This window comes from Otolemur garnettii, unplaced genomic scaffold (assembly GCF_000181295.1).
Source record: "Otolemur garnettii isolate 467f Iridium unplaced genomic scaffold, OtoGar3 scaffold00055, whole genome shotgun sequence".
In the NCBI taxonomy this organism is placed as follows: Eukaryota; Metazoa; Chordata; class Mammalia; order Primates; family Galagidae; genus Otolemur; species Otolemur garnettii.
The window spans coordinates 2,743,240-2,760,112 of NW_003852450.1; the positions used below are offsets into that span (position 1 = coordinate 2,743,240).

Below are 16,873 nucleotides of genomic sequence, written 5' to 3' on the forward strand. Positions count from 1 at the left end.
TTAAGGGTTTGGGAGGCAGCCAGAGCGGGAGACACGGCATCTTTGGGACAGCCTTGCTGGCTTACAGGATCTCTGGGGAGTTTTCTGCTTAAGACCGGGGAACCAACTTGAAGAGAGCCCTACTCACCAAAGTCATGACATGATTGAGCATTGCAAAGAAGAAAGGTTGAGGTGGATTGAAACACCTTACACCTGTGAAAATTCACGAGCCCATGAGGCAAGGCAGCTATTAATGGCCTCCTTACGAGGAATGTTGGTAAGTAAAGGGAAAGGATTACGTTCTTTTCTGGTAGAAACTCTATTTCCTGATAACCAATTGCTTACTGATGAGGGGAAAGCTGTGTTTTGTAGACCGCTAGCCAATAATGTCCAGAACTTCAAACATTAGTATCCTGCTAGCCTGGTGAAATTATTCTCTTGGGCACAGTGTTAAAATCAATGAATGATAAAGGGGCGGATGTCCACGTGGTGGACGAGGCAACACCACAGTGGTTCTTTGCTTTTTAGGGAAAATGTCATCTATAGCAGAGCAATCAGGCTGTCACTCCCAATGGGGTGTCGACATGAAGTACGCAGCATTGTCTACCACGTGTTCTAGCAAAAAATGTTAAACTTGAACTTATCCAGTCTTCAGAATTCCTAGTTTACAGGAAATGCGGGGAAAGAAGAACGAGCCAAACAGCTTCCAGAGGAAGTTTTCCAGGAGTCCAAAAGGGGAAACTATAATGACAAGGCTCCCAACAAGTCAGGGTTAGGAAAAAAAAAAAAGAGAGGGGTGGGGCAGTTTGTGCTCTATTAAAACAGATACAAAGTGTAGTCTTAGACTGCATCCTGGTTGAACACAACTTGCCATAACAAGAAATTCTGGAGATAATTAGGAAAACTGGAATATGAATGAGGACTAGCTGAGATGAAAATGTATTGAGGGGGCGAGCCAGCAAGCTGAGCAAAGCAAACACACAATAGTCTCACGCTGGTTAATGCATATACTTATAGATTAGAAAAATATCTACTAAGCTATCTACCTACCTCTGGCTGGTAGGATATGGCATTTTTATTTTTTTAGTTTTGCTTATTTGTCTTTTCTAACTTTCTACCATCAGCATATATTTTTTAGGCTCTGTGCAGACCTTCCCACATAAGGTATTCCCCTCCCTTCTGGCCTAAAATGCCTCCTCTTCTAGGAAGGCCTCCAGTGTTGCTGCTACCCGTCTCTGGTCTTCCCTTACCCAACCATCCTGTCAGCCCTCACATGCCTGGGAAGAGCTGACTGCTTTGGGGGAGCATGGGCCTCTCTGTGTGATGTGCTCCCTGGAGCACATTTCTATGCCCCTGGATGGAGCCCTGGTTAAAGGAGATTCCCCAGCAGCACTGCTGACTGACCACTGCTCTCTGTCACTGTGTGAAGGGGGCTCAGCCATGACTAGGACTCCATCCATGTCATCTGGAGTCTCTCCTCTTCCTACTCCCTGCACCCCCACCTCCCCAGCTGCCTCTCCACCAGTGTTGCTGCTGCCAGGCCCCAGGAGGTACCCAAGGCTGCAGTGAGTCAGACCCACTGCTGGGAAACTCCCTGGACCTTCCTGAGGCCACGGGCTAGGGGTCATGGAAAGAGGGGGGGACTTCTGGCATGTTTGAAAGTCTCTGATCCTTTGTCCCCAAAGATTCCTGCCACAGTCATCTTCCCTAGGCTGTAACACTCCCATCTCTCACCCATGCCATACATGGCCCACACCCTCTAGGACTCAGGGGCTGTGCTCACTTCCCTGGTGCCCTGGGAAATGTAACTTTCCCATTCTTCCTATCCCCAGACCCTCGGCTTGGCTTCTTCCCCCTCAGTCTCCCTCTTTTCCCAGCCCATCCTCCTGATTTAGCCCAAGACAGAGGAGTAGAGGGAGTAGAGGGTCCAAGGATTGGAGCCAGGAACCCTTAGAAGGCAGAATGAGTACTCAAAATCATTCAGAGAAGGGCCTGGCAGGACAGAGGCCCCTTTCTGGACAGGGAAGCTGCCTTGTACCTGGAGAGCCTGGGCCTCTCATCCCCTATGCAAGTGAGGGACTGGGTTACGGTGGTGTAGCAATGAGGGACCAGGTAGGGTGCCCTCTCTATTCTAGCAGGGCTGCAGGAGAGCTCTGAATGGGGGAGGAGAGATGCATTGTGGGAAGTATCAGAGGCGAGGAACAGAGACAGAGAAAGAAGGTCTGGGAGGTGTGGGCTGGCCTGGGAAGGACACCCACCTCTCTGTGCTCATGCTGCTGCTGAGGCAGAAGTGTGCTGTCTGGGAGACCTCCAGATTCCGCCTGCATCTGGTCTGGAGCACCTCCCTGCACAAGGGAAGCCTGTGTCAGAGCCGCAGGCACCATGCACGTGGGCATGGTCCCAGGGCAGTGCAGAGAGGTCCCGGCACCCACCCGCCCCCTCTTCCCTGCCCTCATGGGTACTCACACCACCCAGTGCAGCCCCCGCAGCATCAGCTTCTGCCCGTCCAGCAGGGCCCGTGCCAGCCGCAGGGCCTGGTAGCCGGTGCCCAACACACCCTGAAACACACAGGTGGGCAGGGGCAGGTCCCACACCTTCCAATCCTTTTCTCATGCCTCCCTGCCACCTTGGGGCCACCCCTCACCTTGGCGGTGTTGTAATCTGCCTGCACATCCACTTTGGGGACAAACTTGGGGACGTCCAGAGCAGCTGCAGACAAAGACCCTGTCTGAGTGGCCTATCTTTATGGTTCCAGGTCAACTTTGAGCTCATCTTTATTATTTCTAACTCCTACTCTCCCCTGGCCTCCAATCCCACACCCCAGCGCCCCACACTTTCTAAGCAGCATACGCGCTTAAGGCCTGGCCAGTGTTTACCGTTGTGGTCCCTCACTGCCACCTTGCGGCCGTCTTGAGAACTGCACCCTCATGCCCAAGGGCCCACCTCAACAGGCATCAAGACCGCTAAAACCACCACCCTCTTGGCTATGTGTTTGCAGGTTGGGAGGATGAAATTGGCATCATGCAAATCAGAATGAATAATACCTTCACTAGAACTTGGAGAAAAGGACAACGCTATGAACCCCTGATCACCTTCTTTTCTCTTCAGCAGCTTGGGCTCCCATTCCTCCAGCACAAACTACCTGAGACTTTCCCTCAATCAGAGATTATAGAGTACATTAAACCCAAATTTCCACATTTCTATTGTTTCTCTTTCCTTCCTTCCTTCCTTCCTTCCTTCCTTCCTTCCTTCCTTCCTTCCTTCCTTCCTTCCTTCCTTTCTTTTTAACAACTTCTTGGACGCTATGATGCCCTAGGAGGTCAAGCCACCAGCCTAAGATACACAGCATCTCAGAGGCATCTGCAGAATTAGAGCCCAGATCTGCCCTCTGCACACTGTGGGCTCAAAGAAACACTCGCATTGTATACCCCAACCTCTTGAAAGGGAATGTGAGGAGAAGAGACCCAGCCCGGAGGGCCTTACTCACGGTCCCTGAAGGCCAGCCCCTTGGGGGTCTCATCAGCTATGCTGAAGAGGGTCAAGGGGCTGCTGGCTGTTGTGTGGGCGATGTGCTGTGCTGAGAGGTTGGGCTCAAGGACACAGAGGTGACCTTCAAAGAGGTAGTTCTGGTGCCGGGGGGCCACATTGGTCTGCTTACACACAGCCTCCAGAAAGATGGCTATCCTAGATCCAACAGGTGGGGGGTGGGGGTATCAGTAGGCAGGATGTGGGGTCAGGGGGATCCAAGCCCCTGCTGAGACTTTGCCCATACACAGGGCTCAGTTTCCCAGGGGTGGGGGTTACTGGGCTGGTTTTCTCTCTCATGAGGGGTAGAGAGAGACAGTAGAGAGTTCATGTCTTATTAATAGTTGGTGACAGAGTGAGAACAGAACCAGGAGCCCCAATACCCAGCCTCTGCCCTTGCATGCTCCACATCACACTTGCATTTAAATTCACCTAGTACCATAAAGTACTCCTGGAATAAAGGGTTCTATGAGCGATAGATACAGACAATACATTGTCAACACACACTTCCCAAATTTACAATGCATATTATTCTTGCAAAGGATGTAGAATCTCTGAAGTACAAGCAAGAATATCTGTTTAACTTTGTGGAGCTAGTGTTTTTCCAAACTAAATTTGGACCCACAATTCTATATCTAAAAACTCCACGGAACATAGTTTGGGAGGTGCCACTTCAGACAGTCACTTCTGCTTGCGGAGGCAGGTTCTCCTGCTTGCACTCCCTTGTCCCCACTTACGTGTTATGGGTGTGGATGTAGATGTGGTACAGGACTGCCTGGGACAGGGAGAAGACGTGGAAGACAACTCGCTGCAAGATGTCACTGGTCTCCGCAAAGAACTGGTCGAAGCCCCAGCACTTGGCCTGCTCCACCTCCAAGATGTTGGCCAGGATGGGCACCAGCTGGGTCTGCAAACCCCTGCCCTCCCATGACATGGACGCTGTCAGAGACTGGGATCCAGACTTGTCCCCTCAAATAGATAATAGGAGCATTCCATGAGAACGCCCTGAAGAGCTGGGACCAAGGTAGCTGGGGAGGAAGAGCTGGAAGAACTGGTTCCAGCATCCAGGTGGAAAAACTGGGCTACAAAGGGAAAATGCTATACCCAACCCCACAGTTCTGAGGCTCCAGGCCTCAGAAATCCTGATTGAGTGGAGAGCAGTGACACTCAGCCCAGGCTCGACCACCATCCACCCAGCAGAGTCCACTCACACGGACAGGCGGCAGGTGATGGGGAGTTTGTAGCTCCACTCCAGGGGCCCGTTCTCCCGTCTCTGAGTGCCTGCAATGGCCCCGGGTGGCTTCCCGGTGGTGATTCGGTACCTGGGGTGAGGCAGGGCCAGGTCAGTGGGAGCCCAGTTGTCACACTTCCAGGGACAATAAACTCAGACTGAGGGAGGGCACTGGGTCAAGGCACCCATCCATTCTAAGGTAGCCTGGAAAACAGAATTTGAGAGGGCTAGCTTTCCTCCAAGGAGCTCACTGTGCCTGCGAGCTCCCATGCTAAGCTCTTCCTTCAAGCAGGGAGAACTTTGCCCTGTCCACTGCCTCTCCCCTTACCCTACTTTCCCCAGCCTGGCAGCCTCCACACCTTTGCCCAGGCTGTGATTGGCTCCCGACATCCTCCTCTCCTTTCAGAGTCCAGCCTTTCCTGATGACCCCCTTCCCAGAAGTCTAATACAGGCTCCACACAGCTCAACCCCTGAGATGAGGGTGGGTACGTCGATCTTCTGCTAATCCACTTCAGATCTGTCTTGCTCTGGGTGGGGCACTTAAGGAGAGCAGCTACTCTCTCCAGCTACCTGTTGCTCCTATCAGACAGCTGGAAACTATGGAGACCTTGGACCTGGGAATAGGAGGCTGAGTGCTTTCCCCACTTTTGCCCCTGGCAGGCTCTCTGCATCCCTGGACAAGTCACTTTTTGAGCCTCAGCTATGAGGAAGTGAGCAGTAAAAGAGGGGACAGTTACAGGGATGCACTGAACTAAGAGAAGTATTAGCAGGCTCCCACCAAGCCGTGGGCAGGGCTCAGCTCCTCCTTTGACCCACTGCTTAACAAAGGACCTACCAGAGCCTGGCTGGGAATGGGATCTGAATTCAAGGGGGAGCAGGGGACATAGCAGGGACCAACAGGGGAAAGTCCAGGGCACCCCCCAGTTCCCTGCCCTGTGGCCCACCATACATGATCTCCTTGTTGCGCCGTGGCCCACCAAAGGGAACAAAGGGCAGGCTGCCTGTGGCTGCATGGTACAGGGTCACTCCAATGCTCCAGAGATCCACAGTCACCCCAAAGGCCTTTTGCTGGGGCTTTCGGAGCACTGCCCGCTCATACATGTCAGGGTGCTGCGGAAAGAGAACCAGAAAACCAACATGGGGAGAGGTGAGCAAGGGCCTGAACCCCCGCCTGTCAGGATCCCTTCCACCATCTTCAGGTGGAAACAGGACCACTCAGAACCCTTCTTCTTTATCATCCTAACAATGGGTATCCCAGTGGCCTATCCAGAACGTTTCCATCTGGTCACCCACGGGGCAGGCTATCTGGACAGATGGTGCCATTGCCCCTTCTATCTTAGAGAACAGAAGTACTCCTCTGGTTGGGGTGCAGGGGGTGAGATATTAACCTTCCAGAAGCAGGGGGATGGGCCAGACCCCCTCCTAGGGGCATCTGAAGGAGTCACAAGGCCAGGGAGGCCCATAGCTCAAGGTGACAGGGGCCTAGCAGTTCACTCACCAGGTACTCCTCCGTCCCATAGACAGAGATGAACTTCTCATCATCATCCAGCTCCCGGGCAGCCCCGAAGTCGGTCAGCTTGTAGATGCTCTGTCCCTCCTCCCCCACGAGGCGCATGATGTTCCCAGGCTTGATGTCACGGTGGACGATCCCGTTCTCCCGCAGGTGGTTCATGCCAGCCACTGAGGACAGATGGAGGACTGCTAGCTGGCTTTGGCCAGGGACAGTGTGGAGTCTGAGATTCATCCTGGTGGGAGGGCTGTCCTTGCATCATGATAGACAGGGAGTTCTCATGGGCTGACAAGGCCACGGGAAAAGTGGGGAACAGAGATGGGCCTAGGAGGGGGTCCTGAGGGCACTGGGGAATGTGTGGAAGCTCCACCTGGTTTCCCTAGGAAATCAGAGAAGTGACTCTGCCTCCCTAAGGGCAGCAGAGCCTTGTATTACTTATTTGTGGTAAAATATGCATAACAAAATCTATCATTTTAAACATGTGTAAGCATATACTTCAGGGACATAGGCACATTGTCTTGCCACCATCACCACCTATCTCCAGAACTTTCTCATCTTTCCAAACTGAACCTCTGTACCCATTAAACAACACTTCCATCCCCCCTCACTCAGGCCCTAGCACCTCCATTCTATTTTCTGTCCCTATAAATTGGACTACCCTGAGCGCCTCATGTGAGTGAGTGGAATTACAGTGTTTGTCCTCTTGTAACTGGCTTATTTCACTTGGCATAATGTCTTCAGGATTCATGCGTGTTATAGCAGGTGTCAGAATTTCCTCCCTTTTAAAATTGAATAATATTCTATTGCATATATGTACCACATTTTGTTTGTATATTTAGGTTGTTTCTGTCTTTTGGCTGTTGTAAATTATGCTGCTATGAATGTTGGTGTCCAATCTTTTTAAAATTTTATTTTGAAATTGGAGTTTGAAACTGAATGATTAGCAGGTGCTGCCCCAAAGGCTATGTCCCAGGCCTGCTGCTGGGCTGAGCCGGGAGGCAGGGTCAGGGAGGGCTCACCTACGCAGCGCAGCACCACCAAGAACTCATCCTCGGGCAGCCCGAAGGCATTCTCAGGGCTCTCCAGCACGCTCAGCAGACTCCCACTGGAACAGTACTCCATCACCAGCACCTTCTGTCGGCTGCCCCCCTGTGGGTGGGACAGAGGAAGGATTTGGGAGGGTGCACTTCACCTTCCCACTCATCAAGAAGAGGTGCCTCAGCTCAACCTAGAGCCCCTATTCTCTGGGTCCCTGCTTCTAGCCTGGTCTCCCCTCCTTGGCCTCATACTGATCCCACACTGGAATCCAAGATCACCTTCTCCAGGAAGCCCTCTCTGCTTAGGCACTGATTCTGCCATTCCTTTTCCTTGAGCTACCCCTTCCCCTCCTTACATTCTTTGCTCCCCTCTACAGTTTGACTGCTGGTGAGCAGGCTACTATTAGTGTATGGCTGGACTCTCTCTAGACTGTGAGGGTCAAGGACAAGACCATACTCCTCTACCCCAGCCCTGGACTCACTGTCTCCTCCACCGCAAAGAGCTTGACAATGTTCTGGTGATTCAGCTTCCGCAGGACCTCAAACTCTCTCACCTGCACCTCCGGGGGCCTCAGGTAGCTGGCAGTGTTGAAGACCTTTACAGCGACAAGCTCCCCAGATTTCTGTCGCAGGGGAGGGAGGAGTGGGAGATCGCAGAGGGATAATACAAATCCCACTGCCACAGGGGAACAGCCACCTTCTCCTAGGCCTCCATTCGGCCCAACCCCAGAGATGAGCAGACAGCCAGGTTGAATGGACTCTCCCAACCTCCGCTCCTTCCCCTACATGGGGGTAGATGGTCAAGCACCAGGAGGCGACAAGGGCTCCGCACACCTGATATCCTGCAGAGGGTAGCTTTTCATTATTACTCTTGCCATTGACAATAACTGCAATGATAGCCAAACCTGCTTGGCATCGCAGCAGAACAGGGATTAGAACCTGGTCTGTCTGGAGCATCATTTTTTATGTTCTTGTAGGATAAATCCAAAATATGTCAACAAGTTCCACTTCCCACCTCTGCTATCCCTAGATCCCATTACTGTTACATTATTCCCTTGGTGACTTCATCTTTCTCTTGTCCCAACTTGTACCTGACAGAGGCGCCCTCTCAAGGAGCCCTTTCCAGCTCCTGAAGACTTCAGTGTGCTCTTTTCCCAGACTGTGCTGAACTGATCCCAGGGGCCCCTGTCCAGCCGCGTGCCCCCCTGGAGCCCACTGGGGGCTGACTGAGCCTGCTCCCCAGATGTGAACGGGCAGACCGGCTGCCCCCTACCTTGTTGCGGGCCTTGTACACGCTGGCAGTGGCGCCCTGCCCCAGCAGGTCATCTGTGTGCCACAGGTAGTTGACTGTGCTCTGCATCTTTTCTCCGGGCTTGCTGGCCACCTTCCACCTGAAGAAGCACATGCTAGGGACACAGGGTTTCATCCCTAACCTGGTGACATGACTAGTGGCTGGGCCCCGAACAAGACTGCCCCATGAAGGGCTCCATGTGGCCCTTCCACAGGCAAGGGGGCAGGGGAAGTGAGGCACAGAAAATTAAGTAACTTCCCCAAAAAGAAGCACAGGGCAATAGCAAGAGCCTGTGCCTATGCCACCCACGGGGCCTTGGGCTTGTCCTCTCTCCAAGGTCCCCTTTATCCCCCTCCTCAGCTGTTCTGCAGAGACAGACCTTTTCTGTCACCTCTCTTAGGCATTGAGAATTCTGGGTTTTGGCCTCCAGGCCTGGGATTGTCCCAGGAAGCAGAACAGTGCAGGAGGAAGGGCCCCGGGTCAGGCAACGTCACCGGCACCACCATAAATCTCCAGGATTGCAACATGAGCCTGGACCCCCCCAACCCCGCATGCTTGCCGGTTTGCCAGGCCCACCACTTCCTGCTGCTACAAGCTGACAGCTGCTAGCCAGGCGACTAGCATGGCCAGGTCCACCAGAGGGCCAGGGCTGCTGCAGATGTGGGTGTGAGTGTGTGGGTGAGCAAGGCTGGGAGAGGCAAGAAATCAACAACCCAAGGGCTTAGGAGCTTTGGGGAGGATCTGAAACTCCCCTACCCCTCTGTTCCCCATCTTTGCCTTCATCCTCTTCTCTCCTAAGGGCTGTTCCTCAAAGCAATTGGTTGCAGACAGTGCAGCCTCAGAAATGAAACTCAATGCCACTCTGAAAAACAAGGCCAGGGCTGGCCTTTTTGGGATGCCCAGGGGCAGGACCATAAGATGGGCCACTATCCCTTAAACACATTTAAATAAGGCTAGACTAGAAAAGGCCTCTTCCAGGATGGTGCCTGTGGCTCAAAGGAGTAGGGCACCAGTCCCATATGTGGGAGGTAGTGGGTTCAAACGCAGCCCCGGCCAAAAACAGAAAAGGCTTCTTCCTGTTCTAACCTCTTACAGGTTCTCAAATTAAGGATCCATGTGCTGGGAATCCTGTTTTCCTGAGCTTGGAGCCTCTTCTCACTGTACTCTATAAAAAATGCAAATCTTTGGGAATGTCAGCCCCTTGAGCTAGAGGCCCCTTAAAGAGTTCAGTGGTCAGTTCCTAATTTCGGATAATGTATTCATGTCTTCATTATACAGAAGGGGCTGAGGTACTGAGAGTTTTCCTGGGACAACATGGTAGCTCAGTAGGAATAAGTCAGCCAGGTTGTCCCCCCTGAGGCTGAGGAGTCAGCCAGCAGGTCTGCACTCTGGTACTGGGGCAGGGAACGCCTGAAGGTACAGTGGGAAGGGGCAGTGTGGTGTAAAGGGCCAGCGGCACACAGGCAGCATGCCCCTGCTTCTGTGACTGCGGTGCATGTGCCTGGCTCTGCAATGCATGTTCTGTGGCCCCCAGCCCAGCACTTGATGCAAGGAGGGTGCAACAGCCTTCAGTGAGTGTCAACAGTGGCGGGACACATCAGCCCATGAGCCTGGGATGGTGGAACCTGGGAGCCAGACTGAGACACTGCTTCCCTCCCTCCTCAGGCTCTCCTGTGGCTAAGTGCACTTACCCCACGCTCTGAGCAGTCCTGAATCAGACAAAGACTCTCCTTGACAAGGGTGTCTTATGGTGTCTGTCTGTGGTGAGTCCAGGAGCTGAGCTGCACCGGAAGGAGGAGGGCAGATAAGAGGCCCCTTGGTGCTGTTTGCTTCTCTGCCTCCATCAAAGGCCACCAGCCCTAGCCCTTTAACCCTTTCCTGTTTGTCACCTCCCCCACAGTGCTGTGTGTGTATGTGTGTGTGTGGAGGGGGATTCCAGCCCTCTTCCCCCAGCTGTTTCAGGAGACTTTCCTGGCTGCTTCTATTCCTGGGGTTGGGTCCAGGAGACAGAACCCAGGAAAAGTGAGGGCAGGCACTAGAAGCTGACCGCTGCCTTCAGGTGTTGGTAAGCAGAGCCCAGGGAGGCAGCAAGCCACAACTCTCCCTGCGCTCACTGGACTCCAAGCCATCCTTTCCAAGAGTGCCAGCCAGAGAGGGAGTGCATGACACAACCTGCCCCCAACAGCCACAGAGGGACACAGAGGGGACTCTGGGCCTGGCGAGCTGCTGCTGAAATGCAGGCAGCCCTGTACTCAGTTGACTTCTGCCTGCCCTGCCCCTTGCCTGCTTCCCCCACTGAAGCCTCCCCCGTGGACACTGCACACTCACCCCATCTCAGCTGCAGAAGACACAGGCTTGTGGGACTGGGCCCCTAGAGCTTTCAGGACTTGCTGTCATCTGTGGGCAGTGCTCATAGCATCCTGGTAGCCGCAGGCCCCTAGGACCCGCAGAAAGGCCAGCTGAAATGGCTTTGTGTCACCCCAGGAACTGGGACTAGTGGGTTTTCTCCCAGTCTCTCTGGCGGCAGGACACCCACTTCAACACTGAGCCCTGGCTCTCAGCTCTCGCACTTCCTGATTTAGTTCTGTCTCTCTCTCTTTCTGTCTCTCTTAAAGAGACAGAGGCAGCTCAGTGCAGCCACCAATTCAGCAGGAAGGAGAAAGAGGATGCTCTGGGTTTCCAAGTGGAGGTGTGGAAAGTATAGGAATCTGAGCCCCAAAGAGGCCAGGAACTGAGCCCTGATGGCTGTGGCTGTGGCAAGCTGCTGGGTACTGTTTGGTGACTCCTGTAGTTCACTGAAACAAGGAATTTCAGGGCTCTGCCCAGAGTCAACAGAGCAGGTTGGGCAGGTTAACCCAGTGGAGAGCTGCCTGAGAAGACCAAGTTCTGCACCCAGGATCCATCCCAGGGAGGTCCAGGACCTATACCTAGCCAGTCCTCGGAGAGGTTGGATGTGACTCACTTTCCCAGTGAAGAGCAAGCACTGGAACCCAGGTGATGCCCTCCAGCATGACCTTGAGCACAGCACACAGCCAGCTTTCTCACCCACAGCGTGTGGATGGTAACACTCACTCTGTGGGCTGCATGGATGTCATGGAACAATAGATCTGGAGATGTCTGTGAGACTGGAAAGCATTTTAGAGATGGGCATTGAAGGCATTAAGGCCCACACAGCTTCAGTAATTTGCCCATGATCTTCAGAGACTGCTGAGGCTAGAACCCAGGTGCCAACTTCCCAGCCAGGACTTGGTGCCCAAAATCAAATGTTGTAGGAGGCTGGAGAGATCTGTGCTGCACTGGTTAGCTCTGAGATAGCAACTGGATACAAAATGGTTAAAACCAGGAAATTCCATGTTTCTATAGAATGGTGGAGGGACTTTCCCAAGGCCACACCTGGTGGTTTCCTCTGCCAGCCCCACCCCTACCACAGTGACACCAGAACAGGAGCAGAGCTGAGAACATGCTCAGAGAGACATACCTGTTCCTGACACCACAGTCACAGGTTGCTGTGGGTTCACACTAGGCAGGACCAGGCCCCTCGTTTTGCACCGGCATTCCCAGCTTCCCACCTGCTTGGTGCAGAGAATTCCTGGGCTCCCTGTGATGGGGGTGAGGGGAACATGTGACTTCCCCACAAAAGGATTTAATTGCTGATGCAAGACATCCCCTGCCCTTGAGCTCTGCCCTCTTGGCAGTTATATGTGATTCTGTTAGCCTGGGTGTGACTGTCAGGAGCAGAGCTCCTGCTGGCTCCACTGCTGGCTCACAGGAACCCTTGGCTATGGGAAGAAATCAACCTTTGTTGTCCTAGACCACTGAGGTTTGCAACATAACCTCGCCTATCTGTAAACACATGCCTGTTTTCCCTGGTGACCCTGGCTCCATCCTCACCAGCACTCTTACTTTCCTCTCTTTCCCAGCGTGTTTAGCCCTTCAAAGGCAACGTGTGTCTAGCTCCTACCAGGAAGCAGGCACTGTGCGCTGGCAGGAAGGTGACACCTGGGCCTGGAGAAGGTAACACCCCGGAGCCTGGGGGTCCAGGATCGCGTGCTGAATGTTAGGAGATAACACACTTCCAGCAATTCTGTAAACTCCTGCGTGGTGGGCTGGGAGAGGAAGGTGGTTAAGAAAGGCTTAACCAGAAGGGGGGCTGCTTGGACTTAGGAAAGAGAAGAGTTAGGTGGAGAAAAGGGACCTGGAGGGAAGGAAATCTCAGCAGTGGGCACACGGCAGAGGAATAGAGCATGGGAATGGCCGGACTAAGGGTGGAGACAAGAGGGAGTGGAGGTGGCCTGGAGCCATGTGCACTGACAGATCAAGTTCGGTTAGGCATCCTCAGTGAGGTCACATCCTCTGTGTGGACAAAATGAGGCAATGCGTTGCCTGTGTCCCAGCCAGGGAGTTTCATCAGGGGAGGTGCCGGAGCTTGGCTCCTGAGAGGAAGAGGAAGTCCCTAAGAGGCTTCACCGCGTTTTCCTGAGTGGCTCTGAGGAGTCCTAGAAACAGAAGTGACAATCCAAAGGTAGTGGAAGAACCACAGGCAGGAAGAGGGGAGTCCTTGATGGCAGCTTTCAGGGAAAACCTTTCTGGATTCTCCAAAGAGGCTGAGTGGTACAGTGGAAAGGGCAGAAATCAGTGACATCCTCACAGAGGTCACTTAGGTCACAGAGGTCATTCTGGGTGATCTTGAGCAGGTCACTCAACCCTTCTTGTAAGAGTTGGTGTGAAAACAAAATGAGATGAAGTGCCTGTTGCCTGGTAGGCTCTGAATAGCTATTGGTTGCTTTTTCTGCCCCTACAGAGCCTGAGCCAGTTTGCCGCAGCCAGTTCACCTGCCCAATGCCTTAAAAAGAGGAAGAAAGAAAAGGATGGGAAGGGGTGATGTGGAAGACACTGGGTGGCGGCACTTGAGGGGCAGTGTGTACTTGCTGTGCTCTGTCACAGGTATGAAGGGCTCAGTGACAAGATCTCAGCTCCTTGCCACCTTCAGAAGTCAGCTCTGGCTGGGAACTTTGGGTGCAGGAGGGACACACATTGCAGGCACCTGGAGCTAGTCCCCTGAGCAATGGGGACAGGAGCTGCGGGAGCAGCATCCAGGCCACTGAAGAAAACTGGTCCCTGCACCCCCGTGTGTCGTCTTTCCCAGTATGGAAAAGCAAGTACTTCATTCAGTCTCTTGATTCTTCAAACCTTTTCCACATCATTCCCTCCCACGCTCTGTGCTAATGACCTAGAAATAAAAGCAGCAATCAAAAGGGAATGCCCTTACTTTTTCATTCCCACATCCACTGCCTTCCTCCCAGGAGACAGGACAAAAGTGCCTCCTCTACTGGTGGTGGCTGACCCTTCCAGTTGTCCTATGTGACCCACCCTCCCTGGAGTACTCATTCTTCCCATTGTCCTGGGTCCTGCCAACTGAGAAAATGTGTCTCAGTGCTGTCCACCTTCCAAACAAAAATCTGGCCCTGACCCCTCTTGATGCTCCCCATTTAATGAGCTGTCAAGAGCTAATGCCTCCTCTGCCCTTCCCATCTGCTGCCTAACCCATTCTAATTGGACTCATCTCCTCACTACTGAAAATGCTCTTGTCCAGGTAACCAAAGAATTCCCTTCCTATGCCAGCCTCATCTTACCCCAACTGCATTCAATAGTTGAATTCTTCTTCCTTGTTGAATTACTTCCTTCTCTTGGTTTCTGTGACCCTGTCCTCTCAACCACCTACCTGATTATTACTTGCTTCTTTTCTTTGCTGGGTTTCTAATTATTGGAACCTTCTCTTTCTTTCCACCTACACGTTCCTCCCAGGATTGTTTGAATACACCCATGGTGCTTCTAGGATGTTTTCAGGTATGATCTATCCTTGCAACCCCAGACCCATACATCCAAGTGTGTATCTGATATTTGCACTTGGACGTCTACCAGTCATCTCAACCGTACCAGGCCTAGCAGATTTCTTAATTTCCTGCATTACTCCCTCCTGCTGGAGTGGCCTTTCCCAGGCACTATCTTATTACAGTGCTCCATTTTCAGAGTAACAGTTATTTTGCTCATTTATTTGTCCTCCCTGATTAGAAAGAAAGCTGCATGACCTGTTTCTTCTGTTCTGTGCTGTGTGACAATGCTTGCACACATTGGCTTAAGGTTTGTTTAAACAATCCAGTCTAGCATCTGGAATATGCCAGGGTTGCTAACTCCTGAGTAAAAAGAAACATTACATACCTATAGATATGCACATTTAGATTAAATAATCTTAAAGACTGTTTCCTAAACTCATACCTACCCGATCTCCTTTTTTGGTTTCTATCTGGACGGAATGGACTTGTATTTTGATTATGTTCACTGCCACTAGTTTCCATCAAGCTCCCATCAGAATATGAGATGAATGCAGAGGACCTAAAAGCATAGCCCGTCTTTGCCTTAGGACCCTCTGCAAAGGCTCTTTTGTCTCCTCACAGCTTAAGAATTGGCTCTAGTTAGGCATTGTGGCAAGTGCCTGTAGTCTCAGCTACTTGGGAGGCTGAGGCAAGAGGATTTCTGGAGCCGAAGAATTTGAGGTTGCTGTGAGCTGTGATAGCAAAGCACTCTACTCACAATAACAGAGTGAGACTCTGTCCAAAAAAAAAAAAAAAGAATTGGCTCTAGTCAGGCACTGTGGCATGCTCTGGGGTGATCTAGGCCATCCCCACTCTACTTCCATTCAGGGAGCCAGAACTCATTGATACCACAGGGTGGCAGAACAGCCTTGGCTTTCACTCACCCAAGCCCAGGGCCTAGCAGAGAAGCTCCAGACAGTAGCTATTCCTTTAAAGCAGGGGTGGGGGGAGAGAAGACAGGTTGGAAAGGCATGACAGAGCTGAATAAAAGATGTACAAGTAGTAGCTAGAGATAACAAACCTCAGAAGAGGATGTAAAGTGTTTGGTCTAGGGCTGGGGGTTGAACACAGGGCACCCTCTTGGATGTGAGAGATGTGATCCATCTGGTATTAGAATAAGCCTATGAAAAAGAGGTGTGGGCCTTACGAGATCTAGTATGCATTTGAAGTTGTTACCTTTGAATGACTGTACCCTTGAACCCATGCTTTGCTAGAATTGAAATCTAAAAGAGACAGCATCTCTTGTCTCTCCCACTATGCTAGTGTAGCTTATGGTTAGCTCTTCTCCCAGAGGGAGGGGGCGTGCTGGGGGCAGAACGGCTCAGGGCTTTGGTTGGGGAAGAAATGGAACCTCTGGTCACCTTTGGTTGTAGCCGGCAAAATATCCAAGCAACTTCTTAGGCCTCATTCCTCCCAAGTCAGGAAATCTGACTGGAGATAGAAATGAGAAGTCCTCATTCAAAACAGGGAAGGTGAATTCTGTGAAGGAAATAGTTCTCATGGCAACAGACTGCCCAATGGTGAGCTGGAAGATTTTCCATAAAACCTCTTAGGCGCCACCATAGGCTAAATGGAAATGCTGGGTGGGGGTGGGACGGAGGGCCCCCATACTAAATGCAACTCTGCTGTGCCTTGGTGGGGGAGGGAGAAGGTGGCTGGCTCTAAGGTCATCTCATCTCTCCTTCTGTTGCCAGGCAGGGCTCTGTTAGCTCAGACGAATCAAAATCCCTCCCAGGCAGCTGCACTCCTGAATCAGATTTCAGAGAATGGAGAAGGGATGTGAACTGCAACACTGAAACCTAAAAATGTATTTTATTTTGAAGTTGTGCTTTGGATTTTCCCCAATCCAACATCTGTTGAGTGACAGTCTTAGGTTCACACAAAGCATCTCCAAGCATACATACAATATTCCAGTTATCAACACTATTTTAAAGAATATACCATTTTACACAAATGTGACATACAAGTCAGACGCCACAACATTGCAATTCCCTGGAAGATGTAACTTCTCTTCTGCACGTGAAGCACATACACACCAGCCCTTCCAGTGCTCTGTTCATCCTGATGCTGGCGTCATCGCTCCTCATCTGCTTGGGGAGAAACCAGGGCGCCCTGAGGAGGTTGGCTGAGACCAGTGTTTCCAGTTTACAGGTTGCTGGCTACAAACTCCTCTACTTTTCCAAATTGGGATGCTAGCAGCCCCATTCCACCTCTCTTTCTCAAAGACTGACCCTTCGGAGTCCACATCATGCCACAAGGGCAGAGCAGGGCTCTTTGAAGCATCATGCTGGTTTCGGCAAGCCTATCTGAGGAAGATTGGTCTCCCTAGGCCCTGGGGGCCAACTCCTTTTGGCTCTTCGGTGTAAAATCACAGTGTGCAACCTCAATTCCAGTTGACCGCAGTGAGCTCCACTGAGAAGGACTCTC

At 52.0% G+C, this 16,873-nt stretch overlaps 1 protein-coding gene across 3 annotated transcripts in view; it reads right to left on the reverse strand.

Moving 5' to 3' along the window:
• Window positions 1-11,112, reverse strand: part of IKBKE (inhibitor of nuclear factor kappa B kinase subunit epsilon) — a 21,004-nt gene extending 9,892 nt beyond the window's left edge. For 2 of the 3 annotated variants that reach the window (XM_023514600.1, XM_012806687.2), the window contains exons 1-11: window positions 8,556-9,531; window positions 7,765-7,905; window positions 7,265-7,394; window positions 6,234-6,415; window positions 5,685-5,845; window positions 4,716-4,826; window positions 4,242-4,421; window positions 3,467-3,663; window positions 2,624-2,688; window positions 2,446-2,537; window positions 2,238-2,324 (exon numbers count right to left, since the gene is read on the reverse strand). In XM_023514600.1, coding sequence (XP_023370368.1) covers window positions 2,238-2,324; window positions 2,446-2,537; window positions 2,624-2,688; window positions 3,467-3,663; window positions 4,242-4,421; window positions 4,716-4,826; window positions 5,685-5,845; window positions 6,234-6,415; window positions 7,265-7,394; window positions 7,765-7,905; window positions 8,556-8,708 — 1,499 coding nt within the window. In that variant the 5' untranslated portion in view covers window positions 8,709-9,531. Of the gene's footprint in view, window positions 1-2,237; window positions 2,325-2,445; window positions 2,538-2,623; window positions 2,689-3,466; window positions 3,664-4,241; window positions 4,422-4,715; window positions 4,827-5,684; window positions 5,846-6,233; window positions 6,416-7,264; window positions 7,395-7,764; window positions 7,906-8,555; window positions 9,532-10,264; window positions 10,355-10,901 lie in introns of those variants that run through there. The other variant, XM_023514601.1, reaches the window with a different exon arrangement.
• Between the last annotated feature and the right edge of the window lie 5,761 nt (window positions 11,113-16,873).